This window comes from Limulus polyphemus, unplaced genomic scaffold, assembly GCF_000517525.1.
Source record: "Limulus polyphemus unplaced genomic scaffold, Limulus_polyphemus-2.1.2 Scaffold1605, whole genome shotgun sequence".
NCBI lineage: Eukaryota > Metazoa > Arthropoda > Merostomata > Xiphosura > Limulidae > Limulus > Limulus polyphemus.
Window position 1 is genome coordinate 156953 of NW_013667215.1, and position 17132 is coordinate 174084.

The 17132-nt window shown below is 30.1% G+C and overlaps 2 protein-coding genes across 3 annotated transcripts in view; one reads left to right on the top strand and one right to left on the bottom strand.

Moving 5' to 3' along the window:
- The first annotated feature begins 342 nt into the window (after positions 1–342).
- LOC106464281 (probable ATP-dependent RNA helicase DDX27) lies at positions 343–3066 on the top strand. The gene has a single exon (XM_013924408.2). The coding sequence runs from the start codon at positions 533–535 to the stop codon at positions 2702–2704; it is 2172 nt and encodes a 723-aa protein (XP_013779862.1). The 5' UTR covers positions 343–532; the 3' UTR covers positions 2705–3066.
- A 5508-nt stretch (positions 3067–8574) lies between these two features.
- Positions 8575–17132, bottom strand: part of LOC106464277 (pyruvate carboxylase, mitochondrial-like) — an 82973-nt gene continuing 74415 nt past the window's right edge. For both annotated transcript variants that reach the window (XM_013924404.2, XM_013924405.2), the window contains exons 20-21: positions 15950–16093; positions 8575–13526 (exon numbers count right to left, since the gene is read on the bottom strand). In XM_013924404.2, the coding sequence (XP_013779858.1) occupies positions 13275–13526; positions 15950–16093 (396 nt within the window). In that variant the 3' untranslated portion in view covers positions 8575–13274. The remainder of the gene's footprint in view (positions 13527–15949; positions 16094–17132) is intronic.

Consider the following 17132-nt stretch of genomic DNA (forward strand, 5'->3'; position numbering starts at 1 on the left):
AATTCAAAAACAAACCAACAAACAATATATAAGTCGATTATTTGAGGGTTAAGTCTGTATCAGATGAGATGCAGTTATTTCATATGAACGACGCCTGCGTATGTAGTGGTATAGTAATTTCTATATGAAGAAATTAAATATATTCAAATTAGTGAGTATCAAGAATTGCATATATATTAATAAAATTATTTTATGTGTCGATAGCCAAAGAAGATAGTATGTTTTATAATACGTATGGATTGTTACATATTAAAATTGGTAAACTTATTTAGTCCATTTATTTTGTCATAACTTGAAAAACGTGTGGCAAAACATTTCAAAGCCACGTGGTTCCGTGATAAGTTAAGGCTGCTTAGTATTTAGAGCTATAAAAATATAACGTTCATATTCGTCTGGAATGTTATTATATTTTGCTGCCAGTTAGCGAATGTGATTATAAATATAACTGATTAGCACATTGAGCGTTGCTGTTTGCGTATGCTTTTAGAGTGTTTTTCTTTTGTTTGATCGTTTAAAGACAAATTTAAGAAACATGGTTAGTGTACTGCATCATGAACCAGGTCTAGGCCTAATGAGAACAATACAGGAGGATGAAGATATATCACTTGAATCGGAGAGCAGTGACGAAAACGACAGTGAACCAGAACTTAACTGTGTGAAGCAGAAACGACATATAGCTAATCTAGATTTTAATGATAGTTTCAAGTTCATTAATAGTGCTACTGACTATTACCAAGACACTTGGGAAGATTTGACTCATTCTTGTAAAAAAAAATCAAAATCCCAAAATGAGGAAAAAAACGTTCAACTTCAAGAATCGGTTAAAGTTAAGGGACGTAATAATGAACAAAAAAATGAAGTAATGACGAAAGATGTTTTGAAAACTAAATTTGATAAACATAAGCATCAAAAAATTAATGAAAGTAAAGAAGTGAGGGTTGAATACAAGTCTGAAAAAGACTGCATTGAAGTGTTTCCTGAAGGACTTATTTATGATAAAAGTTTGACATTTCAACAAATGAATCTTTCTAGACCATTACAAAAAGCTATAACTGCTATGAACTTTTTATATCCAACACCAGTACAAGCAGCAACTATCCCAGTTGCACTTATGGGTCGAGATATTTGTGGATGTGCAGCAACAGGGACAGGAAAAACTGCAGCATTCATGCTTCCTGTTTTAGAAAGACTTCTCTATAAACCCAAACAACAGCCAGTTACAAGGGTGTTAGTGCTAGTGCCAACCAGAGAACTTGGTGTTCAAGTTTATAAAGTTTCCAGACAACTTTCACAGTTTACTAATATTGAAATAGCTCTCTCAGTTGGTGGATTAGACTTAGCTGCTCAAGAGCATGCTTTGCGAAAAACACCGGATATAGTCATAGCTACTCCTGGGCGTTTGATTGATCATATTCATAATACACCATCTTTTGGATTATGTAACATAGAAATACTGATTCTTGATGAAGCAGACAGAATGCTAGATGAGTATTTTGCTGAGCAGATGAAAGAGATTATTAGAGATTGTGCTCACACTCGTCAAACAATGCTGTTTTCTGCTACACTCAGTGAAATGGTACAGGATCTGGCTGTAGTTTCTCTGAAAGATCCAGTGAAAATTTTTATCAATAGTAACACTGAAGTTGCTTTTAATTTAAGGCAAGAGTTTATTCGAATTAGAGAAAATCGAGAAGGAGATAGAGAACCAATTTTAGCAGCACTAGTTAGTCGTACTTTTCATGAACGAGTTTTGATTTTTGTTCAGACAAAAAAGCAGGTTCATCGTCTTCGTGTTATGTTGGAGCTGATGGAAATCAAAGTGGATGAACTTCATGGAAATTTAAATCAGATTCATCGACTAGAAGCTCTGAGAAGGTTCCAAGAGGAGGAGGTTGATGTACTTATTGCCACTGATGTTGCTGCCAGGGGACTGGACATTCCTGGAGTTTGCACTATAATCAATTTCACAATGCCAAATACTCTTCAACATTATATTCATCGTGTTGGACGTACAGCAAGAGCTGGACACAGTGGAAGATCAGTGTCCATGGTTGGAGAAAGTGAACGGAAGTTGTTGAAAGAAATTATTAAAAAAGCTAGAAATCCAGTGAAGCATCGAATTGTACCACAGGTTGTTGTGTCTCATTATCATGATCGGATTGCATCCTTAGAAAATAATATTGAACAAATATTAAAGACTGAGAAGGTGGAAAAGGAAATCAATTTATCAGACCAAAAAATTAAAAAGGTTGAAGAAATGATTGGTAAATCATCTGAGGTACATAAGCACAAACGAAATTGGTATCAAACTGTCAAAGAGAAGAAAAGACATGAAGCTGAAAAAAGGTTATCAGATTTTAAAGGTAAGAAGAAAAAGCAAGGGGGAAAAATAAACAATACAGCTGAAGGTCGTGTTATTCATGAGTTGGAGAAAGTTGCACAGTATCAGGCAAGATCGATAAAAAGATCACGGAAACCTCAGCGGATAAAAACTATTGATGAGCGTGACAAAAAAACTAGAATTAAAAGAAAAAATTCACAAAAAAGATCATTTGCTGAAGATCTAGGAAATGTCAACAAGAAATCTGTGAAAAGCTTGAGAAGCATAGCATCTGATCACAGAAAACTCGAAAGAAGAATAGGTAACAAGAGGCAACCTGGAAAAAAATTCAAGTCTAAGAGTAAATTTAAACGTAAAAAATAAGTTTTTTAACAAGCTTTTGCTATAGTTGATATAGTGATTTTTGTCTTATACCATTGGTCATTACTGTTGGTGTTAAGGAGTGACGTTATTTTGTAAATTTCTACAGTAGGTAATAATTGAAATATAATTGGAGACAACTCTAATACTAAATAAGGTAAACCTAAACTACATCAGTCTTATAGAACTAATACTTTTAAAAGTATTGATCTATTATACTTTAACATATAGTGTTTACAATTACAAAGATATAAAAATACAAAAAGGAGTAAATTAGGCCTGGACAACTTTTCCATTTCAAATATTGCATATGTTTGGTAATCAGAAGTTGGCAGGGATAAATAAAATGATTGGTAATATGAAAATTTGATTTGGTCAGAGTGGATTATTATTTAAACTTACAGGAGTTAAGATTTTCACTTTTGGGAAGAATTCAGTAATGGACTATTTAGGAATTTAATGACAACTAGGTCTAATTCATCTGTATATTATAATATCAACATTGTTAAAAAAGTGAAAGCCGGTTTAGGCTACTTGTATTGCTGACACTACCATATTTTCTCCTTTTGGCTATCCACATGGATGATAAATTATACTGCAATCATACATGTTAGATTGAGCATCAATGTTTATATACAGTTTCCTCTGGGCTTTGGTAGAAACATGTATTTATGTCTTCTCTTCTTGATTGTAATTACAGGCTCTCAAAAACTAGTTTTAACTTTTACGAGGCAGTGAACAAAATTTTTTCACATTTAAACATGCAAAATATTTTTATATTGTGATGACAGACAGGCTGTTCTTACTTGCATAAGTATCCAAAGTAGACAGTCTAAAAAAAAATATCAGGTTTTTAAGTCATTAGAAGGCAGTAAATTTTTGGTTATAAAGAAAAGAAAAGTAAGGATTGAATATTGATATTTGTAATTCTGGATGAAATATTTGTAAAACAACTTATTTTTTTGGTTCTAGCTTAATCTTATTTTCCTAAAGTAAAAGAAAGTTTAGAATTTACTTCGATACTAAATCTTGTAAGAATTGATCAGCTGGGTGGATAACCAATGGGAGAGAAGACAGCACTGCCAACTTTCCATTATTCCAATCTCCATAAAAAAAAATAAAGAAAACTAAAATAGAAATATTTATAGAACAAGGTATTTTTTGATTTGGCCTTATCTAATTTTTTAGTGACTGTAGGATAGGTCCCACAGAGTAACAGGAATATTGATCAAGGTATTTATTATGGAATAATACTAAATCTGAATAACTGAGTCAGTGAAAAAAAAGACTGGACACATAGTATTATATGAAGCAAACAGTATTTATTAATTCTCAAATAAAGTATGTGTACTTACTGTTGTTAAATACTGGACTACTTACTTTTCGAGGTCAGAAGGACACTATCACTAGTATCAGACTTTAAATCCAACATCCCTTACTTCACAAGAAATATATTCACTCAGAGTTACCAGTAATTCTCATTCAAGCATAGGAGAGCCGTAACCTCTAGATACAACCTGAATTACCATTGAAAGACACTGCTCTCAATACTCTTGCATAAGTACAGCATTACAGCCATGCCACCCATGTGCAGAACAGATATTATATCCTATATAATGACAATAAAACAAAGGTGGATAGAATTGGATGAATTTAACAGTTCTCTTGACTGTGTATTATGTGAAACCTGCACATGTACAGAATAAATAATATTATAAAAAGTTGAAAACATAAGGTATATTCATATACCACACGTTGAAGAAAAGAAAGTCGGGAAGTTAAATCAACTGTGAATCATGCAATCCTTCAAAGTTGTTTCATGAAAGAATTGAATTTTTGTTAAGAGTAACAAAATGTATGATGAAGTATTTGGTGTAAGAAGAAAAAAAACTTGAAACATTCACCATCTAGACTCCTGTCTGATTCTAGTTATAAGAGATTAAAAATTAAAACTGTTGGTATGATTTGGAATTGATTTTTAAAGAGAAAGGATCTGAATATGCTTAGTTTTTAGTGACTCACTTTTTCTAAACTTTAACCTATTAGTAGATGGCAGATTCACAGACCTGTACGCTGTTTTACTAATGATATATTGTTTACAGTTTTTTCTTATCTTTCTATAAAGGGTACTTTATTGGTCAGATGGTTTCAAAATTGTATAAACTACTAGGGAGTGTTCCTTTATAATGGCCTCTATATTATTTGAGATACTTAAATTCAGCTACTATACATGGGGAAGAGATAAACATTGAGTCATGTACAACATCATTCTGCAAGGACACTTATACAATATTTTATTAACAGTGAATTAATTTTTAAACCAATTACCTGACAGTTCAAACATTCAAGGTACACTTAATAATAATGTACTGTATATAATTAACATAAATCTAAATTTTATCATTAATCTTGTACTATTAGAATTACATTTTTGGAAACTCATTACAATTGAAAGTATGCTTCTAATTCATAAATCTCTCTAAAAAACATGAAATATACAGTGATAAGATGTGATTTCAGTAAAATTGTTAAAAAATCCATGTCCCTTTAGTGGAACAGCTATACGTCTACAGACTTACAACACTAAAATCTGGAGTTCAGTTCCTCACAGTGGATTCAGCAGATAATCCAATGTGGCTTTGTTTTAAAACAAATATTCAACTAGTGCTACATACAGTATGTAAAATAAATTAGTTTTATAAATGTTGTTAATCAATTACTTTAAAACGGATGTAGAACCAAACACATCCTAAAGACTATTACATCATGTCATATATAAAAACAACATTAAGACATATAGTTGTTTTTTGTTTAGCCTTGTACACTCACTAATAAAAAGTTTAATGAAGCTGAAATTTATTCTAGTCATTTTAATAAATTTATAATATTCACAATGGCCAGGGGGTTAGGGTGCTCGACTTGCGGGTTCGAATCCCCCGTCCCATCATACAAGTACGCCCTTTCAGTCATGGGGATGCTATAATGTGAGAGTCAATCCCACTATTCATTGGTAAAAAGAGTAGCCCAACAGTTGGCAGTGATGACTAGCTGCCTTCTAGTCTTACACTGCTAAATTAGCCCTCGTGTAGCTTTGCACAAAATTCAAACCAAACCATAATCACAACCCTGAAACAAACTTGGTTGGAAAAAATGTTTATTTAAGTGTTTTTAATCCTGAAAGTTTTATTACTTAGCATGAATTTTGTCTCTGTCCAAATAACCTTTGCCAGTGATCTTAAGGTCATATTAAATTTTAAGCAAAGTCATGCTCAAGGTCTATAATATCTCAATATTTGTCACCATTTAATTATAAAATAGTTGTTTTGTCCAAGACTTATTAACATTGGCAACACTATCATCGTTAGTGCAATAATCTCAACTAGTTATGTTACCCAATTGGGTTTGTCATCAGACATAAGAAAGTAATCCAGACCTTTTTATTGAATATTGAAAATAATCAAGCTTCCAAAAGACAACTCACTTTTAATATATGTAATTTTGAGACTTGGGCAGAAAAAAAACAAAAACCTGTAGTATAATGACCCTGAATTAATTGTGGTATTGACTGAAAATCAGTTGAATTTTAATGTGTAACTATGACCCAAGTTTAGTAGTATCACAGTATAAATATCTGTTAAATTTCACCCTTCCATAACTAGTTTTAAGAATATATCTGAAGCAAGTTATATTCAGGTAATTTTTCAAAATTTTTGTTTAGGCACTGTGGACGTAGTTAATTATATCCTTCTAAATTTGATGTCAAAAGGTCATCAACTTATACTCATCCTTTTGCTTGAGTAAAAGCTATAAAGCAATAATTATCCCATAGTAGCTTGTACCAGACTGACCCAGTGGCTTTGTTTATTTCCTGTAGTGTTGCAAGTCCATCTCAAGGGGTGATACAGTTACTTGTACAAGATGTTATGAGTTGGGGGTTCACTTCCTTGTATATAATACTTGGAATATTCACTGATGTAGGAAATTAACAATTGTAAGATGATGCATTAAGTATCCTAGTTCAAGTATGAAAGGACAGTATAACACAAGTGTTTATTTTACCTTTTTCCTGTGCAGATATTTAAAAAAAAAAAAAACTTCTTTTTCAGCAACCTGTTAAACTTACTTTGCTGAACAGAAGCTGGCCATTAATTGATTATTATTTTTAATTTGTTTACCATCAGCTATTTCAGTTTATTACAATTTTCTGCATGAAGTTTCTGGAATCTGCGTTTCACAGTTACTTGATGTCAGACATCAGAATCTAAATATCATATAAGCTCGGTCAGTATTTCCTCAAGTGTGTTATGCATAAACTTTCTCTCTCTTGCTCAACTCCACACTTGCTGGAAAACTAGTTACAAACATGAATCAGGGAGTCCATGAACTTTCATCAAAAAATTATTTTCATACTGATATTTTATCAGTAGAGCAGGTACAAGAAAATAATTTCTTCACCAACAAGTGCTTAACAGATCACCTTAATCCCTGTCAATTTAGATACCAGACTTAAGATATGGAGATATTCCAATTTCTTATCAGTACAATGACATTACTTTTGCAGACTTTTTCCTAGTAGTGAAAGTTTTTAAAAATAAAATGTTAGCTAGTCTATTGTTAAAACACAATGGTCTATCTGAACTATGCCCACCATGGATATTGAAACCAGATTTTTACTGTTTCAAGCCCTCAAACTTACCACTGAGGGACTGCAGTTTAGCTATAATTAATACATTACAAATATTTTCTTTCACTCAGTCATTTTGATCCATAGCAAATGACTTAAATTTTTGTTGCTCATATAGTAGACACCTTTTTATTGTTAACAGTCAGAATGTTGATCTCATCCCCTTCTTTAATTTTCATCCATCCCAATTCTCATACTGTGTGCACAGTAACTTCTATAGTGATAACAAATCACCAACATTTATTAATGTTTTGAAAGATTAACAGAATCTTGTTTTACAATGACTTTTTTAGATTTTATCAGTGTAACTGAAACAGCATTTTAGTGTTAATTTTTTTTCATCTCACAATCTTGAAACTAGTTTTCTTTCATAAATTAATAACTATATTTAAAAGTTTCTCTAGAAATAGTGATTAAGCAACTTCCATTGCTTTAAGACTAATTTTGGGATTTGATTTTCTGTTCACAAAAGTCATCCATTCTCAGGTACCTGGTTTCTCATATTTATCAACAGAAATAATCAAGCATAATTTACTAAATGTGTGGGATGTGCAACAAACAAGCTCTGTTACTGGAAAATCAACTTGCGCACACAATTTAAAAAGGATACGAAATATTCTTATATATGCTAATTCTACTAGAAAAGCTTTGCAGACAATGTATACCTTCTAGTTTAATAAAAATCCTTTTAATGATTTGTGTAGAAAATTTGTTTTTGACACAAATATTCAAAACAAAAAGTATAAATATGAATTTTACTGTAAAATTTAAGTGCAGAAAAAAAAATGATCAAATTGCAAAGAATTAAAAACGGACATTTGTCAATAACTGCTTAACAGTTGATTTATACAAAAGTACAAACCTGTAATGAGAAAATTGCACAAAATTTGCAAGAATTTTTATTGATCTGAATTTTTTTCTTTTTACATTATTCTAAGAAATTACATGTTCTAGTTTCTAGATGATACAAAATGACATTAAATTCAATAACCTACTGTACTGATGCATTGCAGTTTAGTAATCAATATCACAAGAACTAATCAAACAATTTTGCTACCCCAAACAACCTATAACTTCCATACATTTGAAATTGAACACCAACTTAAGTAAACATTATTCAGTCACTCAAAATCTGGTTGACCATCTGTGACCTTTTTCAATAATTTTGAACCATAACTCTCACATTGTATCTACTGTATACCATTAAAAATGTCATTTCTAATGTATGAACTTGTATACAGTTATTCATTTTTATCATTATTTGTCAAGTAGCTTGATTTTTTTTATGACTTATCTGTTGAAAACGTAACGTGTTTATTATTGGCGATACAATAGCACAGATAAGAGCAATGTTAAGCAGCCTTCATACTCTTATATTTACCATCTGCTCATTAACATATTGGCTAGATACAATGCTTGAATTGATAGACTTTTGATGAAAAAGAAGACGAAAGGATAACGTCATACAGACATTTCTCACACTTGGTACTTTAGAGGTGGTGTTAATTTTCAATGATTGAAGATTTTTTTTTCTAGCTACTAGGTTTAAAACCTCAGAAGTAATGAGGCAGCTTAGTTATTCTTACTTAAAGGATGAAAGAACATTTCTTGTCTAATAATAATGATATTTTAATATGCGAAGTCCAGTTATCATCTCTGGGCTAATATTAAACCTGTTCTTTTACTAAGAAATGCCACATTCTTTTCAAACATGATCTAGCATTACTGATCTTAACATAAAAAGTGTTTGTTTCATGTTCATTTATACACACGTCTTGATATATATTAAATGCCATTTTGTCAAATGTAAGTTGTTAACTTGCCATAACACATGGAAACACCACCATCAGGAGAGCAAGATTCTGAATAAAGACATCAAAACATTAAGAACAAATTACAATGTATTTAACTATCAAACTCCCACATTTGAACAATTCTGTACGAAATCTTTTTTTTAAAACTAAATTTGACGTGAATACTCTAAAAACACTTAATCTACACCTTAATAAAATGATCTTTGCTAACAGAATATTTACTTTACAAAATGTTTACACTAATAACAATTTACTTTTTATACTACACAGAATACATATTTATTTTCATTTTTAATTTACTCTGTAACAGAACAAATATATAAAGAATAAAATATTATCTTAATCTTGCTAGTATGCATAAATATATGAATAACAGACATCACACAACCAGTTCAGTTGTTTACCAAATTTTATTCTCACCTCAATAAATCTTATAACTATCAATAGCAAATATAAATTTCAAAGAAAATTAAACTTTTAAAATATAATAACATATTTTTCTGTAAACTAAGTTCAAACTTATTACATTTGTACAACCTAATGATAGGAAGAGAGAGGCTCTCCTTACAAGGTTAATTTATCATCCTAAAATATTCAGTGTAAATTTCATTTTGTTCAAAAACTGTTTTAAGCACACTCAGGTATAGCCAAAAAGATGGATTCCAAATCATGGTATATATATAATCTTTAAGGGCAAAGCAACCATTACTGACTAATATTTTTCCTGTAAAAATTCTTGTCAAATTTTTATGAAATAAAAATGGGTTTGGGTCTTTATTCAAGATTTTGAAATACAGTTTTATATTTGTTACTTAATGTTAGGATATAACTTAATACCATCCTAATAAAGATATAATATAAAAATGAAATGATCTCCAATAAATTTATTTTAATGTGTAAAGAAAAAAAAATTTCATTCTGATGACTTTTTTTTTTGTATGTTATGGTCTTCACCTGAAAAATCAAAAAGTATTCTGTAGCTCTCCCTCCTACCATGAAAATCCTTACAAAATTCTAGTTCATCTTTCAAAAATCCTAGTTATTATATTTGACAACATTATCTCCAAAGAACTTTCCAATAACTATGTTAAATGATGTTTTAAGTATTACTGTTCATGTAAATTTACAGCTCCACTATTATAACATCAACAAATGCAAGTAAATAAATTTGATGAGATATTTAACCCGCTATTATTATAATGAGCAAAGTCAGAATATTATGTTTATAAATGACTATAAAAAAATCACAACATTACACTGGGCAGTCTGATGAAAACAAAGAACACATAGAGGAATTTGTTGAAACTACACTTGTAATCCAAAGGTTGAAATTAAACTGGTTGTATTTTACAAGAAATTCTGAGAACTTTAGTGAAAACAAAAAAGAATATATAATATGTCAACCACACAACATCTGTTACATTCAATGGTAATGAGGCCCTTCATTCCAATATTAGAACTCATCAGGCTGGATAAGACAGACATAGAAGTGGTTGAAGCACTATTTATATCATCAGTTCCTAGAACTGTATAGTGTGAACTAAATTACGCAAGCAAGTTGTAACTATTAGTTGTATTTAAATCATTTGCAAATTCCAATTGGAGTAAGTATCAGTAACACAATATTATTTACCAAAAAACACAAGAGAGAGAGAGAATTCAATACAAACATCTATGCATAGAAGAAATTTATTTTCTTGAGGTAAATATACCATGAAAACATTTTGCAATAGAACCCTTTTAAGAAGGAATGAGAAAGAAAAAACCTACTTAGTTTGCTTTAATTCAGTCAATATTATGCGAATGATTGATTGAAACACTATTTTCTGTAGTATTGAAACAAAAACCACAACAGAATGCAATGTGTAAATAAAAATGGACTATTATGTATGTAGCTCTCTTGGTTAATAACCACTGATGTCAGAACTAAAAATTCTTCATACACAATACAAATTCTAATACAAAAGTTACAAACCAGTAACTGCATTTAATGTTTTATGGTTAGAATCTTTGTAATTAAATAATGTACAAGTTTATATAAAAGTAATTCAAAACAGAGTGAGAAATAACATAGGCAATAAGTAGGATATATATAAAGTCATGTGTGCGTGTGTGTGAGATCACATCAAAGACTCCAATGCAATGAAGAAATAATTAAACTAGTTACAGTCTGATCTTTATGAAAGTTTTGATAATTCAGTACTCAGAATTAAAGACAACAACATTTATAATTACCATAAATCAATGGATCAAAATTAAAATCAATTTCTGCTTGCAGCAATCACTTATCTCTTCCTTAAAAAAAGTTCAAAATGTTTTCACACCTATATATAGTTTATTATAAACCAGTTACAAGATAAAGGATCCTCTTAATAAGGGACTTTTTTTTCTTTCAAGAGATTCATACTCATTTAACGAACTTCATTGTGAAACTAAAACTAACGTATAATGAAGATTTTTGAATGTGTTATGACTTATTTAATGAAGCAGTGACTAGCTAATTCTTAATTTTCTTTACTTTAAACACTAGAAGCAGATGACAGAAAATGTATTTGTTAATGTTACACTCTTGCACAATTTTAAAACATTACAATGTACCATCCAGTAAGATGATAAATCTCTCATTTTGGAATTTTTTAAAATTCAAGTTGCAGATTAATTATTAAAACAATTAACTGAAACTATTATACACAAGATTTTAAGATGGAAAGGGGGAAAAAAAAACCTTAACCACATTAACTCAATGATATATGAAACATTATGGTTGAGTCTATTTCACTTTCATGAATCTCTTAAACCATAACAGAGCTAATGAAAGATTTATATTTTAATGTTTGTTTTTTTAATATTAGTATACTGTACAGCAAGTCCTAAAAATCTGTATTTTTAAAATTTGTGTTAAACTGGCTTACTATTTTGTTTGCTATGACATAAATTTCAGAATAATTCACTACATAATTTGAATTTTATGCACAAAAAAAAGGGTGGTGGTGGTGCTGTAGAACTAGTTTTGTTTTATGAAAATAGATCATTACAGTAACACAAAGATTCATACTAACAGAGGTTCTCATACAAAAACAAACAATTTCCACATCAAAAAATAAACTCCAAGTTAGTTGAAAGTATTTGTGTGAATCAATGTGGCATTGCAGCATGTCTATAATACATTCAAACTAATGTTAAAATTGAAAATAAAGTGTCCTATCAATTAATATTTTATAAGTCTAAACAACATACTACAAACTTTCTTTCTCTCTTCAACAGTACGTAATATAAATGTACATAAAAAAAATTAATAATACGAGGTGAGGGTTTATTCATAATGTTATGTTTTAATGTAGACAATGCTAATCATTTTAGTTTCTGTGGCAAATCCAACAACATAAAGTACATGTGTGCAACCAAGGAAGTGGAAGTCATGTACAAATTTATATTTTTAATTAGTAAAACCTAGCATGCCATTTTACAAGTTTAGTGATATTAATATCATTTGTTCCATGGTTATAAAGTATTCTCTGATACGTAGGATTAACTATGATTATATATAAAAATAATCATAAACCCGTAGATAATGTACTACAGTGAGTTACCATCTTTTTGGCTCGCATATAGCAAGATATATTATCATATTAATGACAAGATTTAGCAGCAAAGAAGGGAAATCCACACTTAGGAATGTAAAGCAAATGAGTGCATCTACTCACACACTTGGTACACAATAAGCAATTGAATGCAAGAAATAATACCGAACTATATAATTGTAAAGCTGTTTTTTTTTGTTTCAGTATTTTCCATCCCCTAAAATTTTCTTAAAGTTTTAATGTTATTTTTCTTATGTATAAAAATTAAAAGTTGCCGACTTGTGTGTGTGCTAGATACCCTATATATGAGAATTCTGCATAAGCTTTTAGCATTTTACAGTGAATTAGAAGCAATGCTAATTTTTAATAGAGAGCATCAGCACCAGTGCACTGCACCTACTTTGTTATTCATATAAAAATCAAGATATTCATGTTAATTGCAATAATTAAAACACAAAAAACTATGTTGTATAACTTCAGAATATTCGAATTTTTCATTCAGATATTTCAAGAAGCAAGTCATTTCCCTCCAACTTCATGCCTTTTGTGACACGTAAGGCTTTGATGGTGCCGGACATGGGAGCCTGAACAACCATTTCCATTTTCATGGCACTTAACACAATCAAAGGTGCTCCCTTTTCAACCTTCTGGCCTTCTTCTACTGGAATATCTATGACAGTGCCTGGCATAGGGGCACCTACTGAACCTCGAACTCCCTTAATTGCTTTGGGGTGAAGCCTTGGATCCTGAAAAATCCAGTTAATGGTTAGTAACAGAGGTGTTAAAAAACATGAAATTCTTGAAGAGTATGAGCCAAGAAATGAACAGGTATGTAAGTCTGTTACAACAGTAACAGATGCAACAAGATTACAAATTTTATATTTTAATTATTTAGCCATTACATTTAAAAACTGTACAATCAAGCTTTTAGTTAAACAATCAGTAAAAACATATTTGATGCTACCATTTAAATTACAGATACAGATGTAGTATAGCCATACTGAAGACATATTTCTGACATGGGATAACATATCAGAAGAAATTGAATTATTCTTGTGTATCAAATATATAATTAACATTCCATAAAATATATTTTTACTTGACATCCAGATCAAATGGCCGAAGGGAGCTTAAAAGTTTGTTTAGGACTACAATTTCTGAAAATATTTCTTAAAATGTAAGATTTAAGGTTGTTTTACTTAAATAGAAGGTAGTTGTTTCTAACAAGTATACTTATAATTTGAAACTATGTAACAACAATCTGAATGCTCATCATATGAAGGGAAATGATTAATTTTTCTTCTCAAAATTGTATCTAAGTAAATGTTTTATGAGCATGTTTTCTAAAAATTAATTATAATCTAGTAACAATATATGTATGGAGAATGGCTATGCTATTTCTAGTATTTCAAAAAAGCATTTTATGTATATTTTGTCATCTCCTTTAAGTATTGCTTGATTAGCATATTTGACTTCTGTATATTTTTAAGTTATGTTCAAATGTTCTTGATAAACCCTTATAAACTGAAACATGCAAAAAAAAAAACTTATTCTCAAAGACATATTTCTACTTGATCAACTGTATGATCTTGCAAATTATTAATTGTGATGGTAAAATACTGTCTTCCTGGTTTTGGCTTTGTTAGCCTGCTGAGCTGAAGAAGTGCACTTTAATTTGGAAATTTTCAAAATCGAAATGTGCTTCAGTAAAATCATCTGAGTTATTATAGATTTGTAGCTGAGGGCTCCTATTGGACAAAATTTGGTGATGTAGCACAAAAGTGTCTCCTTGACAACCAAGCAAACATAATGGGGAATTTCAGCTAATGATTATGATTTTTGTGAGCTAGCAAAACCAAGCATGGGGCGAGTGTATTTGATTTTATTACTCATCACAATATCTACCAATCTACCCTAAAAACTAAATATATGGAAGAATTTTAAAAAGACAAATTTGTTTGTCACAGAAAAAAGCACTATCGTTTCATGTTGATTTGTACCGCAATGACATATATATTAAGAGATATGGCACAAACACTATTTATAATTTTTTAACATTTTGCTTTATTAACCTGCTCCATTAAATCTATTTTAATAGCATAAGAAGATAGTTTGTACAATAATCGATCAGTCTAGTAAGTAAGTATATATCCTGTTGTTTCAAATTGCTCAGTTTAACTATTGTGTGAACATTCATTTTCATAATTTAAGTAATAATACTAACAAAAGTATTTTGTGTACTTTTTCCCTAAACTTGTTGCTTTTCTTAACTATCTTATAACATGAGAAATTTGTAAGTAAACATTTTTTTCTGTGAATTTGTTTTGAATTTTGTGCAAAGCTACACAAGGGGTATCTATGCTAGCCATCTCTAATTTACAAGTGAAGGACTAGAGAGAAGGCAGCTAGTCATCACCACCACTGCCAAATTTTGGGCTACTCTTTTACCAATGAATATTGGAATTGACTGTCACATTATAATGCCCCACGGCTAAAAGTGCGAGCATGTTTGGTGGGACGGGGATTTGAACCTGCAACCGTCACATGTTTTCTGTGAAAATGATTTCATTATAAAATCAAAATTACAATAGATGGAGAAACCAGGAGGAAGAACAATTATATCTGGTAAAAGCCAAATTAATTCCTGTTAATAATGTTAAAGTTACCACATACTACCTGTCTGCATTTTACCATGTAAATTTATAGAATTGCTCCATTTAAAATCTATAAATGCCATGTTTTCTAGACTTCATACTCCCCCTAATGTTCAGTTTATGCACACACTTTAACCCCCCAGGTAACTTTTACTTTCTCTTCCCGTGCAAACTTTCATATTCTCTGAAAAAAGTGTGTGTGTTGTGCTTTTAGTAAAATACTAAGTTAGTTATTTCTACATCACAAACAAAGAAACATAACATGAATGCTTTCAGGTGCAGATGTTTTATCAGAAAGATCAATTTTTCACAAGAATTTTGGTTCTTTAATCAAGTTTAATCACTTTTGTGATCTCACATACTCCCCAAGAGATCAAGAATCCATATCAAAATCCAATCACTAACTTGAATTCCTTTGATTCTATCTAACACTGTAAAGCAAAAAATATAACAATCAGTTTTTCCTGTAGATTTTTGAGGTTTAGGAAACAGACTTTATTACTGCATCAACTCACCTCAGTTATTGATTTGTCCTTAATGAACACAGACCTCAGCTGACCATTCAGTTCAAAGAATACCTCTTTTTCCCCAGACTTGGTTGGGTCCTCACTTACAGCAAGTGTCTTGATGTGTAATGTCTTACCTTTTTCTATAGTCACCTGAAATTACATTACATATATTTATATACAAGTTTCATCTAATCATAAGTTCCAATTATATTACATATATTTATATATACAAGTTTCATCTAATCATAAGTTCCAAAATACCATATTTCTGACACTTTAAATCCTTAATATTTAGGTTTGATTTCTACATTTGTGACATGAAAATAACTATTTAATCCAAGAAATTTGGTTACTATGTGTATGATTTGTTCAATCTTAAAGAGTTAAAAAAAAAAAAGACACAAAGAAATGTAAAGTTCTATTTAAGCATTGTATTTTTTTTTAACAACTTTATACTTTATGGTAGGAACTGTATGAAAAGTTATTATTCAAGACTTGTAATAATTTTACCCCAATGGGTTTTTGAATTCTCTCAGATGTTTTAGTACTTGTAATCATTGAATATACTATAAGATCAAAACTTCTGCAATCTTGTTATTTTATCTTTATGCTTTACAAAGTATTATGGATTTATAAAAAAAACTTGTGAAAGTTTTCAATTCCTACTATCAACTATTTGTTTCTTAACTCCACCCTGCTCAAGTTACAAAATCTTCTCCAAGAAGTTATTTCAAAACTATTACCATATATAAATTTATTTAACCTAAAACAATTATTTCAGAATACTGGTATCTTTTATGGTAACTTCCAGAAATAAAGTAAATTCAGAAAGTTACTAAAGGGTATAAGCTAATTTACTATTGACACAAGTTACAATTTTAAACTTATAACAGTGAACTTTTTTCACATTTATTTTATACCAAATTATGAGTTACGTTTATTAATCCTTTCACTGCAGCTGGGATGTACATTCCAGTCACAGTGAATGGGTTAAGAGTGGTTGGTTGGATGAGTTACTGTTTCCAAAATGTATATTAGAATAGAAATCTATATTCTGTTAATTATTTTATTAAGCAATACACTTAATGTGCAGATTTTTGGGTTGAATATAGAAAATAAATGGTATTTACTTTTTTTTTTTTTTTTTTTTAAATAATAGATCTCTACATAACTATATTAATTAAAGTTT